A 16,131-nucleotide genomic window follows, 5' to 3' on the forward strand; every position below is an offset into this window, starting at 1 on the left:
GATTTTTTTTCCCTCAAGTGACACAGATCTGATGGCAGTCCAAACGCGCCAAAGTGCTTCAAATCTGATTTTTCAGATTCAGGCTACATTCCGATTGGAATCTGATTTTTTCAAATGAGACTTAAGTCTAAACGCAATGCGACCTGAAAGCGACCCGAATCTGACTATTTCGTCAGCTTTGGGCGAGCTACGTCACTCGTGTGCACTGGGAAAGGCAGAGTCGCCAGCGGAAATAGATACTTCATCACAACATCCGGTTCGGGTGAGTAAAGCCTATTTAAGACGACCAAATTTTTGTTAATAGTGCGCACATAAGAGACTATATGTAATATATGAATATGTATTTTGATTCTGAAGAAATAGCGATTTTTTAAAAGGGGAACATTATCACAATTTCTGAAAGGATAAAACCAATAAAAATCAGTACCTAGTGGCTTATTTTATTTTTCGAAGGTTTTCTCAAAATTTTACCCATCACGCAATGTCCCGAAAAACGGCTTCAAAGTCCCTGATTTTAACCATCGTAACATCCACCCGTCCATTATCCTGTGACGTCACAGCGTGATCACACAGAAACAAACATGGCAGGTAGAACAGAAAGGTATAGCGATATTAGCTCGGATTCAGACTCGGATTTCAGCGGTGTAAGCGATTCAACAGATTACGCATGTATTGAAACGGATGGTTGGAGTGTGGAGGCAGGTAACGAAAACGAAATTGAAGAAGAAACTGAAGCTATTGAGCCATATCACGACAGACAGCGGCATGGGAGGAAGCGAAGACGAATTTGACGATCGCCTTCTAAACAACGATTGGTATGTGTTTGTTTGGCATTAAATGTGGATGGAGGGAAAGGCTGGATGCAAATATAGCTACAAATGAGGCATAATGATGCAATATGTACATACAGCTAGCCTAAATAGCATGTTAGCATCGATTAGCTTGCAGTCATGTCGTGACCAAATATGTCTGATTAGCACACTACACATAAGTCAATAACATCAACAAAACTCACCTTAGTGAGTGTTTTTTTATTGCAGATTTCTTTGACTTTATCGTTGGAAATGCATCTGCTTTGAGTGTCGCAGGATATCCACACATTCTTGCCATCTCTGCCGTAGCATAGCTTTCGTCTGTAAAGTGTGCGGAACAAACGAGGGACTTTCGCATCTTTTGCCCACTGGTGCAACTAGAATCTGTCTCTGTTCGTGTTGTTACACCCTCCGACAACACACCGACGAGGCATGATGTCTCCAAGGTACGGGAAAACAGTCGAAAAAAGGGAAAATAACCGAGCTGAATTGACTTGGTGCGTGTAAAGATTGAGAAAATGGCGGATCGCTTCATGTTGTGACGTCACGGGTGAAAGGTCATCGCTCCGACAGGCTATCAATTGTAAGGTGTTTAAATCGCCAAATTCACCCTTTTAGAGTTCGGAAATCGGTTAAAAAAACATATGGTCTTTTTTCTGCAACACCAAGGTATATATTGACGCTTACATAGGTCTGGTGATAATGTTCCCCTTTAAGTACCAGACTGTTGTGGCCCATTTGCTTACATGTGAGTTGAAAAATAAAGCATATATACTGTATAGCCATGCTGATGTCTGTGTTTCCTCTACTTAACAGCCATTAAAAGAGTAGAATTTTTCCAAATATATTACACTTTATATGTCCATTCATACATTATATTACTTTAATATAGTTTCACGTTAAAAAACACTCATTTTTAAGGTGTGGCTAGGGCTTCACAAATATACAAATTTTAATAGTGATGACGATTTTGGCACCTACGGTTAAACAAGGGTGATCAGCGGCCATATTAACATTTAAAAAACAGACTCCACTGTATTTCAAACGAAGCATGTTCACAACCAACAGTCAGCCAAATACAAGGGGATGACCAACAAATACCAACAAACAGTGGACTTATGTGAGAGCAAGGAAAAGTGAGTGACATAAAGTTTGAAAGTAGATCAGCCACAGCCAGTAGCTACTGAAAATATTAGGAAAAATAAATGCATTATTACAACGGTGCATTTACCTTTCGCAGTTACCCACAAGGTACCAACAGGCACCCATTTTAACCCCAAAACATGACCGCACGCTTTGCCGTTGTCTTGGCACTCCCGCTCGTTTCCTGAAACCCGGAAATGCTGCCGCGCGGATAAACGCCGCAATGAGTTGCACAGCAAAGCTGCGTTGGTGTGCAAAACCAATCAAATGATGGGGTTACAAAGACACGTTAAGCATTAAAAACACTTACCTTCATTTCTTAACCGCCATCGTTTGCTCGCACTGTGAGGCTGGTTGCTAACAGAGCGACTAGCCCGCCACCGCTGCAAAGCTCGTATGAACAGCTACGATAGCAGGGGTGCCCAAAATACAGACGACCGTAACATCAACCGTGCACCGAGGGACCCCGTATCAATCCACCTATCAAAAAAACGCCAAAATAACGGACATAATAACGTTTTATTTGGCCAAATATATATGTCCTATATATACTGTGAGCAGCACAATGGATGTGTTCCTTTCTGTCTTTCGTACATAATCTTATTTTCACTTGTGTGCACTTTATGATCACACTCTGCAATGGCATATTTCTTTTAGTTCCCCCCCTTTGTCTTTTGTACATTTTATTTTATTTGTATTATTTGTATAGTTTATTTTTTAAATGAAATCCAAGTAGATACTGTTTGTTTAAAATAGAAAGAGCTATAAAATATGTTTCAATTAACTGTAAATAATCGTGATTTCAATATTGATGAAAATGATCGTGATTAATATTTTGGCTATAATCGTGCAGCCCTAGGTGTGTACCGTATTTTTCGGACTATAAGTCGCAGGTTTTTTTCATAGTTTGGCCGGGAGAGCGACATATACTCTGGAGCTGGGGTGGGCATTACATCGATCGCGATCGACTGGTCGATCTCGGAGGGTGTGTCAGTCGATCTCAAGCCAAAAATATACATAAAAATGAGCAATCATCAATCATACCAAGACTTCACTTTCGTCAGTTGTTTGACATTCTCGGCACCCGAGGATCTGTGAGATGACGCCGGCTGCTGCGAGCTCATATTTAAGAAAAAAATCACTAACAGGGCGGACGCAGAGAAACACATTTTATTTCTAGAGACTCCGTACCTACTGTCAAAACTCTAAAGACCGACTGCACAGTTCCTGTCTTCACCATAAAAGACCTGTTTCGTCCTGCCTGTGCTAACAAAATAAGAGTCTCAGAAAGCTAGCGTGCACAAGCTAGCAAGCTACGGAGTTTGATGCCAATGTATTTCTCCCCCGCCCTCAGCGACCGCTTTCTCACTTGCTTGCCCACCCGCACTCTCACTGACGTCACTCACCTGCTGCCAGACATTAAAGGGCCACACACATATGCTACTCTCATAACAAAGTGTTTAAAAACGAGTATGCAAGTTGGACAAATGAGATGCCAAATCCAACCACTTTCATGTGGTATTGGACAGAAAGGAGGACTTTTTTTTTCCTCCATTTGAAAATGCGGACGTTATCAGCAACACTGTCTAATTCCAATCAATGCAAGTCATCAGAATCAAATACACCAACTTATATTCTTGTCTTCATGAAAGAAAGGAATCTATGTGTATTAAACATGCTTGTATTATCATTAAACACCATTAATTTGTTAACAAAAATGTCTCTTTCATAAATAAATAAATATAAATTATAAATAGGAATGAGGTAGATCTCCTCGACTTGGTCAATTGAAAAGTAGCTCAACTGCAGAAAAAGTGTGAGCGCCACTACTCTGGAGCGACCTATGTGTGAAATTATTAACACATTACCGTAACATATGAAATAATATTATTTATCTCATTCACGGAAGAGACAAAGAAAATGTCAGCAATCGTCACACACACGTCAACAATCGTCACACACACATCAAGCAATTAGTATTCAGCGGGGGAGGGTAATGGCAGAAGTGCATTGTGGGTCATTGAATGCTAACTGCTATATGCTACTCCCGTAACTTTTAAAATGGATCATTTCATCGTTGGCGGTAACTTATAAAAACTGAGAAGGGCTGAACAAAAATGGCCCCGAAAAGGAAATCATGTACTGCAGATTACAAATTATCAAATAATATTATTTATCTCATTCGCGGAAGAGACCAAGAAAATGTCAGCAATCGTCACACACACGTCAACCAATTAGAATTCGGCGGGGGCGGGTCATGGCAGAGGTGCATTGTGGGTCATGGGATGCTAACTGCTATATGCTACTGCCGCAGCTATTATAATGGATCATTTCAACATTGGCGGTAACTTATAAAAACTGACAAGGGCTGAACAAAAATGGCACCGAGAGGGAAATCATGTACTGCAGATTACAAGCTGGACGTAGTGGAATATGCAGCAGAAAACAACAAGAGGAAGCGGTGCATACCTTTGGAGTTGGCAGAGTTGTTTAGAAGTGACATCGAGGAAGAAGATTTCATCGGACTTATCGATTAGGAGTGACAGATTTTTTGCTAAAGGTATAGCATGTTCTATATGTTAGTTATTTGAAAGACTCTTAAAATAATATGTTATGTTAACATACCAGGCATGTTCTCCGTTGGCTATTTATGCATCATATAACATACACTTATTCAGCCTATTGTTCACTATACTTTATTTATTTGAAATTGCCTTTCAAATGTCTATTCTTGGTGTTGGATTTTATCAAATAAATTTCCCCCAAAAATGCGACGTATATACTGTATGTTTTTTTCCCTCTTTATTATGCATTTTCGGCCGGTGCGATGTATACTCCGGAGCGATTTATAATCTGAAAAATACGGTATATATTATTTTGGAGTAGTAGCGAACTTCTCCCGGTCAACTTCTTTTACTTTCACTTTATCGCACTGCCCGTGCAAGTGATGTCGAGGCCACATTGGGGCCACATGGATATCACATTCTATTTGCAGTGTAGGCAGTCAGCTGGAAAAAAATCTGATTTAAAAAAAAATAATAATAATTTCAATTTTGGCCACTTTGGCCTGCAGTGTAAACAAGGTCTTTAGATACATGCAACATCAATAATATCCCAAACGATTATTGTCACAATCAACAAGCTTATGGTATAATTCTGGTTGGATATTTGACCACTCTTCAAAGCAGGATTTAAAGAATTAATTTAAAGTGGTTGGTTCAGATAGATACCAACAACATCACTAATACCCCAAACCGTTATTGTATCAACAAGCTTCTGGGATATTTCTGGTTGATATTTAACCACTCTTCAAAGCAGGATTCATAGCAATCATTTAAAGTTGTTTGGATATTTAGCATTTACTTTAGCTTAGTTTAGATAGTGAGTTTAAGTCGACATATGTGCTATTAGTGTTTAGTTTGGGTCTTTCGGGAATACTTGGGATGGTCAGATGAAACCTCATGAGGCATTGAACCACTTGAGCCAATTGGTTCGAGAACTTCTCGAAGCTTCAATGCATGCTTCGGCACGAGACTCCACCTGCTGGTCAAATGTATAATTACAAACAGCTATATTTAACAACATAATGTGTTTTGCATTAAAATGTTGCCTCTATTATGGCTCTTGGAAATGACAATGAATCACAATAAATGTTTGCCAAAAAGTTTTTTCTAGGTAAATCAACAAAGTAATAAAAATGTGATTAAGTGTTATATATGTAAATATACTGTGTTTGTATTTGCCAACATGGTAGAATCATATGATAGGGCAAGTTGGATAATGTTTTTCTGTCACCTTGAGGAAATGGCACGAAGAGGAAAATGTCAATATAATGTAACTTGGGCAATGATTTTAAGAATAAGTGTGAAGTGAAGTGAATTATATTTATATAGCGCTTTTTCTCTAGTGACTCAAAGCGCTTTACATAGTGAAACCCAATATCTAAGTTACATTCAAACCAGTGTGGGTGGCACTGGGAGCAGGTGGGTAAAGTGTCTTGCCCAAGGACACAACGGCAGTGACTAGGATGGCGGATGCGGGAATCGAACCTGCAACCCTCAAGTTGCTGGCACGGCCGCTCTACCAACCGAGCTAAACCGCCCCGGTTTAGTTCATTTTTAGTTTTGGTTTTAGGCAATTATTTTTTTAATTTTGACAAAACCATTCCATTATCCAGCTATTGATTTATGGGAGCTGGTTAAAAAGAATAGATACAGAATTATTTACCTTAATAAATGTATTGTTTACAGTGATAAACAATTTTGAGAACTGACGTCGCCAGAAATCAATCCCATTTTGTGTACAAAATAAAGCGAATGCGCTAACCATTGTGCTACCAAAATTGGTGATATCACCAATACAGGGGGCAACAATGCATTATGGCTGGCGAATGGAACGCATTGGATATTTTCTAGCATCTAACATCAAACAACTCTTCTCTTAACAACGACCATAATCGCTCACCTGAGACGAGAAGCTAACCAGCCAAATAATAGTTTGAGAACATTGCTCCAAAGTGCGGTGTTTGTGTTGATTTAATGTGCATACAAAAGTAAGCATATACATATGCGAAGTCATTAATATATGATAAAACAAGGCAGAAACTACAGAAGGACCTCCCTAATTATCTCCTCCTAATCACACAGGAAAAATCCATCAGGTAAACAGCTGATTTGACTATTTCCGCTGCTTACGTAAGACAACCATGTGAATCACGACTCATTTGTGACCATAGGATGAACAAATATACAACAGTACTAAGACTATAGTGGTCATAAACAGTTGGCTTCTACAGCAGGGGTGCCAAACGTGTGGCAGAGCGGTCATCTGTGGCCCGTGACTCTTTTGTCATTGGCCGTAAGCATATTGCAAAAAACAAAACACCACCAAAAATTTGGAAAATAGCAAAAAGCACAAGAAGAAAAAGCCAAAATGTTGACATTAGCCAATAATAACCGACAATAATAACGACACAAAATAAATGTCTGTATGTATTTGGAAGCCAGGTGTATGGTGATTGCTATGCATATCTGTCATTTTGGCATTCTTCCAGTCTGGGAAGCTTTTAAAAAATATTCCTATCCTCCACACCAGCAAGGGCGAGAGGGGAGACCCTTTTTTGAGTTCTGTGTTGTTGTACCACTGTCATTAAAAGTGTCATTACACTGTAGCTCTGCTCTGTAGTAATTCAAAGTTGGTCAGCCCTCAGGGGGCCCTTTTCTGGCCCAGGCCCCAAACATTTGCCTGCCTTTCATGTTGGTAGGCAATGCTTCTGCCTGTGCATGTTACAAAAGTCAACAAGATATTCTTAAACACTGCTATCACATTGGGCTTGGAAGGTAGTAGTGGGTGTTTGCGTGGGTTAGTTTGCAGTGCAGGAATTTGTCAGCCTGCATTGTTCCACAACTATCCTACCCTCCAGTTTTAAAGCCTTTTTTCAACTAAATAAACACAACAGTATGGGACTATCATTGGACGTTTCTGGAGGCAGTGTTGCATAGATATACTGTAATAGGTTGATGAGAGACACCCCATTTTGAGCTTAAGCTGGAGGGGGCAAAGCGTCAAGGTATTCAGTGGTTAGACGGCAAGAAAACGGAAACAAGATGAATGTTTGCACATTGTGCAGTATACAATTGCACCTTACTTCGTACGGTTGAAACATGGTAAATGAGAAAACCTTTTCATTGGTAAGAATTTTAAAAAAGTGGCACCATATACTGTACAATGGGTATGCCAGTTGGCATGCTAATACAACACCCTGACATATCCAGTCTTTTATCTTCATCCATGATTTTTTAGGCGTACCTTTTGGGGAGGCATGCCCTGCTACAGTCATTGTCAGGTCAGAGGCCACGGTAAATTGTACTGTCTCTTTATGGTAATTTGTCTTGGACATTGTTAGGCCTGGTCCCATTACAAATTTTTCTCAACGATATATTGACCGCCCTGCGATGAGGTGGCGACTTGTCCAGGGTGTACCACGCATTCCACCCGAATGAAGCTGAAATAGGCTCCAGCACCCTAAGCGACCCCAAAAAGGGACAAGCTGTAGAAAATGGATGGATGGATGAATATATTGACCAACAATTATTTGATGATTAAAAATATTATTTTAAACGTTATTTTGGGACCAAATTACCCTCTGATGAAATGATAATACATCGTAATAATGCAAGTATAACCTTTCAAATGCAATAAACATGTATTTCTTGTACATTTTTACAATTTTTTTAACTAAAACAAACAAAAAATAAAATATTGTCTGTTTGTAAAATATTGCACTTGATTAATAAATAATAAATAGGTTCAGTCTCTGTTAAGGAGGGAGTGGGAAACCCTTACATATTCATATACAAGGCGTAAGCAAACTAAGCGCTTGCTTAGGGCCTCGGGACCACTAGGGGGCCCCCAGAAGTACATATACATTTACCATATTTTAATACTATTTGAAGGGTGTCCAAATAAACAGTCGGCCAGAGCGGCCCGCGAGACATCCCAAGTTAACGAGATTGACATATGGTGTGTGTTTTTGCCTAAATTTATACCGCTGATAATTTCTTTGGTAAGATTTTGGACAGATTTTACCGCACATATGTGGAAATCGATGGAATCACGAATGAACGAGCACAGCATATTATATATATATATATATATATATATTTATATATGTACATATATATATATATATATGTACATACATATATATATATATATATATATATATATATATATATATATATATATATATATATATATATATATACATATAAATGGGTTGTACTTGTATAGCGCTTTTCTTCCCCTTTTTAAGGAGCCCAAAGCGCTTTGACAGTATTTCCACATTCGCCCATTCACGCACACATTCACACACTGACGGCGGGAGCTGCCATGCAAGGCGCTCACCAGGACCTATCAGGAGCAAGGGTGAAGTGTCTTGCCCAAGGACACAACGGACATGACTAGGATGGTAGAAGGTGGGGATTGAACCAGTAACCCTCAGATTGCTGGCACAGCCACTCTACCAACTTCGCCACGCCGTCCCATATATAAACACACACACACACACATATATATGTATGTATATATACATACATACATACATATATATATATATACATATATATATATATATGTATAAATATATATATATATATATTTGTACGGCGTGGCGCAGTGGAAGAGTGGCCGTGTGCAACCCGAGGGGCCCTGGTTCAAATCCCACCTAGTACCAACCTCGTCACGTCCGTTGTGTCCTGAGCAAGACACTTCACCCTTGCTCCTGATGGGTGCTGGTTGGCGCCTTGCATGGCAGCTCCCTCCATCAGTGTGTGAATGTGTGTGTGAATGGGTAAATGTGGAAATAGTGTCAAAGCGCTTTGAGTACCTTGAAGGTAGAAAAGCGCTATACAAGTACAACCCATTTATCATTTATTTATTTATATGTATGTATGTATGTGTGCGTGTGTGTCTATGTGTATGTATGTATTAGGGTTGTACTACTAATAATAGTAATAATAATAAAGTATTGCAATACTAATTAATTGGAAACAGTACTATACTGGCTTTGAAAAATACCGGGACCGTTTTTTCATCAGCATGGTGCTGTGCGGCGGTGACTTCAGAGCCGAGGCGCATAAAAAATAAAAACGTTGAGAAGAGGAAGAATGGCAAAAAACGGCAATTCTTCTGGCTAATAAACAGGGTGCGTTAAAGGCAATATGGAGGTGTTTGGGCTTCAAAACAAACAATAAAGGGGACTTTTTTAACAGGGAGGCGCCGCGCTGCAAGTGTTGCTTTAAAACACGCCTTGTCAAACGTGCCGATTAGTAATACCACTTTTGCTTCAAACTTAGGTAAACATTTAAATAATAAGCATTCAGATCTACACAAGGAGTTATAAAGAGCGACAGGTAATTATGTAGTCCAGGAGCACAAAGCAGACGTTCCCTCCAGGGCAGATGTTTTCGTCAGGGGTAACGCCCTTCACTTTACAATGGGTCTGTTAAGCTCCGCTTTGGGTCAGAATGACGAGGCCGCCGATTTGTGACAATCGTTTTATTATTAATTTTGCAGGACACACCCGAACCCAGTCATCATTCTACTGCGCAGTGCACACGCTACCTCTCGCTTTACTCCCCCACTCACTCACTGACGTAACTCACCCAACACTTTGCCATTCTCGCAAACACAACTCTCACCCTGCTTGGCACTCAGCAACAAGGGTTGGAATTGAGGGTGGGTAAAATGCAGAGGACAAATTTCACCACACCTAGTGTTTGTGACAATCCATCCATCCATCCATTTCCTACCGCTTATTCCCTTTGGGGAAGCAGGGGGTGCTGGTGCCTATCTCAGCTACAATCGGGCGGAAGGCGGGGTACACCCTGGACAAGTCGCCATGTCATCGCAGGGCCAACACAGATAGACAGACAACATTCACACTCACATTCACACACTAGGGCCAATTTAGTGTTGGCAATCAACCTATCCCCAGGTGCATGTCTTTGGAAGTGGGAGGAAGCCGGAGTACCCGGAAGGAACCCACGCATTCACGGGGAGGACATGCAAACTCCACACAGAATGATCCAGAGCCCGGGATTGAACCCTGACTACTCAGGACTTTCGTATTGTGAGGCAGACGTACTAACCCCTCTTCCGCCGTGAAGCCCGTGTGTGTGTGTGACAATCATTGGTACTTTCACTAACTTTTAAATAAGTTAATCAGCTGTTGTCCACATGAAGATAGTACATGCGCACACAGCTGCTTGGCTTCTGCCCAATATTAGCAGAGTTAAAACTGCCCAATTATTATAACTAATGCAAGTGAAATGCCTGACTTTTGTAACAAATTCCTAAAATGTGTGTTTAATCTTTAACAATGTATGTTATCTGCTACATCAACAAGTTGATAGAGGCTGGAATAAATGACAATTTGAGATAATGTGTTTTATGCTTTGGTATACAGTCTTCTTCTTGAATGGAGAAGTTTGTATTCTGAGGAGAATGGATGAGTTTGTGGCGGTACCGATGTTGATAGACGTCATTACGGGCTCCTGAGCGTTAGCCATTTGGCTTCAGATGAGTTGTAGGTGTACCATCCCTGGCTGTTAAATCATATTTAGCTGGTTAGTATGAGGCTATGGATTCTCTGCTGACCCCTCGAGTAAGCCTGCTCGCTTTTCGCCAATTAGTTAGGGGTGTGTCTGGCTCCCAGGTTGCCTGTGGCGTTGTTAGCTCCAACTCATCGGAGGATGATGTTGACCATAGTCTTTGTGTGATCAACACATTGTGAGTCAAATGCACTCACCAACGGTTGATGAGCCAGTGTTGCTGCTCGTTATGATTTCTGCTTCACTTCCAATTATTTCCCCTTTTCAGACTAAGTACAACAAAGCAGCAGATTTTGTTTCTAAGTCTCAGACTGTGGGGGTTAAGAATGTTGTGGGAATATCGCAAACTACTTAGAAGATCAGTGTTTCTTAAGCATAGGGGACGACCAAAATATTTGTTTCTCAGCTGTACTCTGTGTGGGAAACACCAGTACTAATTTGTAATACACTTTTCCACGACTTGTGGCAGTAATCAATCAAACAATCTCAAACAAACAGGAGAAGTCTGGAACTAAAGCCATAGAGAAATTTATCAAGCGCAAAATATATGACTAAAGCTGTAATTCCCATTTGCACATTAATTTTATCATCAGTTTAGTTAAACATTCATTATTAATATAGTTTATTTTATATCAACATAAAATAATGTTAATCCATTTTTTCGTCATTTATGATTTCCTTCTTATGCAGTATTTGGTTAGTAGTAATTTTTTTTAAACCAGCCTAACCAATGCCTAAGTTAATGTGTTAAATAAATAATATTTATCATTAACACATTGTTTCCTTACATTTGACAACGTTGTCAGTAGGTTAGATATAATTATTGAGTAGGATTAAAATATAGTGTAAGATTACTAATTCACTTTTACTCTGTAGTAGAAGAGTTGGGCCCCAAGGTTAAAAAGGTTAAGAACTCCTGTGCTTTTCTTTGTTACCGTCTGTCTTAAAGGAGAACTGCAATTTTTGGGGAATTGTGTCCATTATTCAAAATACTTATGTGAGACAAGTACAAATATGTTATTATATTTATTGTATGCATTATAACTCGTTAAAGGGTGATTACACTTTTTGGGGGGAATTTTGCCTATCGTTCACAATCTTTATGAGATAAGAAGACAAAAGGTTTTTTTTGCATTCTTACATGTAAAAATCGGCTTGCTCTAGGTAGCTACCAATGCAGCTAATGAGAACATTCAATTCTACTTCTAAATCATTTTAAAAATGCATTCAAAAACCGTTAACAATACTTAATTTACATTCTGTAACCTGTATAATTACCAAACCGAGACATTGTTATTGTAAGGGCGAACACTGAGAAACTCTCTTTCTAGCGTAGTAACACATTGGCATATATTACAGTATCTGTTCAGTATTAGCCCACATTTTATGTTTTGTTTGTACACAGCAAGCCAACAAAAAAACAAGCATGACGTGTATCATGATGAATATAAAGTGTGACTCACTCGATGGACAATTGTTTGTGTCGTCCAGCTGGCCGGGGACATTTTTTTCTGGTTTATTTGGGCTACGCACACAATTTATGTCAAAATATATCCTCTCCAAATTTCACATTTGCAGCTCCGAGTCTCTTTCACCTCACTGTCGGCTTACGACTGCTCCAACGTTTCCTCTTCATCTTCGTTCTAGCTTCTATTAGCAGCAGTTCATTCAGATTAAAAATGAAAAGGTTGTGAATCCTCGTTTGTCCAAAAATAGTCGTCTTTGTTGTTTGTTACCAAGTCTGCCATGATCAGTACACACATAAGCGTTTTGTACCCGCAAGTGAAACAAAAACTGTGGCTGGATATCAGACGTGCGCTGCGGTTGAAAAACAGAAATAAATGCGCCTAAGAAGTCTGTCCCGGAAATGATTAAAAAGACCAAAATATGGTAAATATTGAACATATTGCATATTGTTATGAATGTGTCTAGTACTACGTTATTAGACTTGCAGTGTGTATATAAAACGTTGATGGAGGGCTTTGAAGTTGTCTTAGAGGGCTTTGAAGGCTGAGTCCATTAGCCGCATCTTCCAAGCAATTTTTATCATCTTTGAAATCCTGCTATAAAAAAGACGTGTGTTCTTGTCTCTCATAATGTTTGTGAACGATAGGCAAAATTCCAAAAAAGTGCTGTTCCCCTTTAAACGCTAGCAAAAGTCAGCGAACAATGGATCTAATGGGATTCGCTATATCCCACCTGTACAACGCTCTACAGTGCCCAAAAAACAACAACTTTTTATTTATACGCTGGAAGTATATATGTAATGTAGTAACAGGCACATTCATAATAACATGTAATATTTATATATTTTGGTCATTTTAAGTATACGGCGGCACTTTAATTTCATGCATCACAAAGTTCGCCATTTCTTTTAACAACAAATACTACTGATCATGGCAGGTTTCATGAGAGCCAACAACTACTACGTAGGGAAAAATGGTCCAGAACCTTATATTTTTGAGGCTGAGTATCAGGAGGAGGAGCTCCACGTTTTAGATGGTGAGTGATAAGCAGACACAGCTGGAGTGAATCATTAAGCATTATGTAGCGTTTGGGATGTAACGGTATGAAAATCTCATGGTACAATATTATTGTGGTATATGTCCCAAAAAAAAGACTTAAAAATGTTATAGGGTATAAAATGAAGTGTCAAGAACTTTTAAGATAAAAACTTAATGTAATTGAACACAAACATAACACTCAAGTGAAGTGTGTTAAAAAACATCCATTGTAACAAACGTAAAACAATACTGTTCACGTGAGTAATTAATCATAATCCTCACGCAGATTATAAAAACTAGCATCTTTTCGTGTCTTTCTTGAAAAGCAAAGTTGACCAACTTCTCGGTTTACAGCCACAACCTTCTACTATACAGGTGAGAGGCATGATTTATAATCTAGAATTAACGTTTAAAAAATCAGAGGCGATGAAGCAGCTCACCTGCTCAGTATGTCAAAAGCTGCATTTGCTACTTACCGCTCTGTGATCACGGCACAGCTTAAAGTGGTTTCTCTGCATTAGCGCTTATAACAACAATATCTCTAATACTTGGTTAATATAAAGGACAGAACATGTAAATGGAGTGTTGTTGGCGGGTTTCTAGATGTTTTTAGAGAGCTTTAATGGCGCCATGTACCCTCATTAGCTTCATTGTAAGCCACATATAACTTGCTGGACATTACAAATAAGAATGCTTAAAAAAAGACATATGTCTTTGTCTCATATAGGGATTGTGAATGATAGGAACAGTTAAAAAAAAAAAATTGTAATTCCCCTTTGATGTTCTTTGTTCAGTTTTTGTGTCTTTCCATGTTGTGGCTTTGATCACAGATCTAAACTCTAATAAAAATATATGTTGGACGTTCAAAGGACAGGTGAATGTTGCATTCACAAATTATTTTGTATCTGCAGCAAGATTAAACTGCATTTATCATTAAAAACATGTTTCCAGTCAACTGTAATATTCTCTGGTCCTGATAGTTAGTTAGTTATAAGTTACAGTAGGCTACGTGAAAACATTTTTACAGTGTAGGATGTATTAACCACACTTTCTCATTTACATCAGTGTGGCAGAGGAAGTGAAGACCATTGACACTCTAACAGAGGAAATGGAAAGCTCAACACGATCTAAAGGTGAGAACAAATTACAGAATAGATCTATTTGTATTAAGGTAACACTGAGCCTAAGCTAACTTATATCAAACGATAAATATGCAATTTCAGACTCAGGGTCAACAGAGAGGGCGACCCAGAAACGAAAGATGCCCAGTCCCTCTCACTCATCCAATGGTCATTCTTCTGCTGACACTTCACCCAGCCCAGTGAAAAAGAAAAAGAAACCAGGTGCTGTTACCAGCAGCAAAGATCAGGTAAAAAAAAACAAGGCACTATCCCTCATGGAGATATAAACAAGAGGTTTGCTCTATCCTTCCTCCACAAAGCAATGTATTCAAGTCTCTTTTGAGATTTCTGACTTGATTCTTGGAACATAAGGCACATATATGAACTGTATATGTACTGTATAATAATGCCTAAGACTACATTCAGGACTTGGTAGACGCAATGAATAAATGCGAATTTACCCTTACATACTATTAATATGTTATGCCTTCAGAGATTTGGGTCAGTTTTGACCAGTGGTTACTGCAAGCAAGATGCCTTATGTTCCTTTAGTGCATCATGTACAATGATCACTCCTGCAGCGGTGATGCTGTTCTGCTATTTTGCTTTTACAAGATTTCCCTTTTATCCATCCATACATTTGCTACTGCTTATCCTTTTTGAGGAGGCGGGGGGTGCGGGAGCCTATCTCAGATACAATTCAACCCGGGCAATTGTGGCGGAAACAATTTATAATAATGTTGAGTTTTCCCTTGAAATCGTGTACACAAACATGACCCGTGCAGTTTCCAAATTTGAAGACTCCTTAAAAGCACCATTTTCTTGACTTGACCCACACTGGTAGAGCTAAAACACATCCAAAAGAAAAGTTTTGCCTCGGTGTTCAAAAAAATTGTACCATCTGTACTGAAGTGTTACTTTTTTGTATGTTAGGTAATTATAATGGGTGAATTATTGTCAAAATCGTAAACATCGGACTGCAGTAAATATTTACCCTTGGCTGTAGCTCTTTGATCTGTGACTGATTAATTATTGTTCAGCTTTCTGTATTCCTTTTGCTTTATAACACAAACTGAAATCAAACAATGAATGTTTATTATATTTGACAACTAACACACCTTTTTTGCTGCAAACTAAGTTTAAGACACTCAATGTTCAAAACATTTTGTATACCTTCAAAATTGAATGACATCTAACATGAAAAAAAATATCCTTTTACCAAATGTTATTATAAATCGGTCAGCGTGGTATTGTATTTACACTGTGTATGTACAGTATATATATATATATATATATATATATATATATATATATATATATATATATATATATATATATATATATATATATATACAATGGTCATTTGATGTATCAGTTGGCTGTTTCTCAAATAAGTTAAACAATATAACTTTTAATAATGTTTGTTTGCATAATGTAG

General features: G+C 38.7%; 1 protein-coding gene across 17 annotated transcripts in view; it reads left to right on the plus strand.

The window, feature by feature from the left end:
• The window catches only part of LOC133535248 (MYND-type zinc finger-containing chromatin reader ZMYND8-like), a 68,582-nt gene that overhangs the window by 9,636 nt on the left and 42,815 nt on the right, over positions 1-16,131 (plus strand). For all 17 annotated transcript variants that reach the window (XR_009802185.1, XR_009802183.1, XR_009802184.1 and 14 more), the window contains 2 exons: positions 14,638-14,705; positions 14,796-14,941. Coding sequence is in view for 14 of the 17 variants with exons in the window: in XM_061874892.1 (XP_061730876.1) it covers positions 14,638-14,705; positions 14,796-14,941 (214 nt within the window). In the remaining 3 variants the exon portion in view is untranslated. The remainder of the gene's footprint in view (positions 1-14,637; positions 14,706-14,795; positions 14,942-16,131) is intronic.

This window comes from Nerophis ophidion, linkage group LG16 (genome assembly GCF_033978795.1).
Source record: "Nerophis ophidion isolate RoL-2023_Sa linkage group LG16, RoL_Noph_v1.0, whole genome shotgun sequence".
In the NCBI taxonomy this organism is placed as follows: domain Eukaryota; kingdom Metazoa; phylum Chordata; class Actinopteri; order Syngnathiformes; family Syngnathidae; genus Nerophis; species Nerophis ophidion.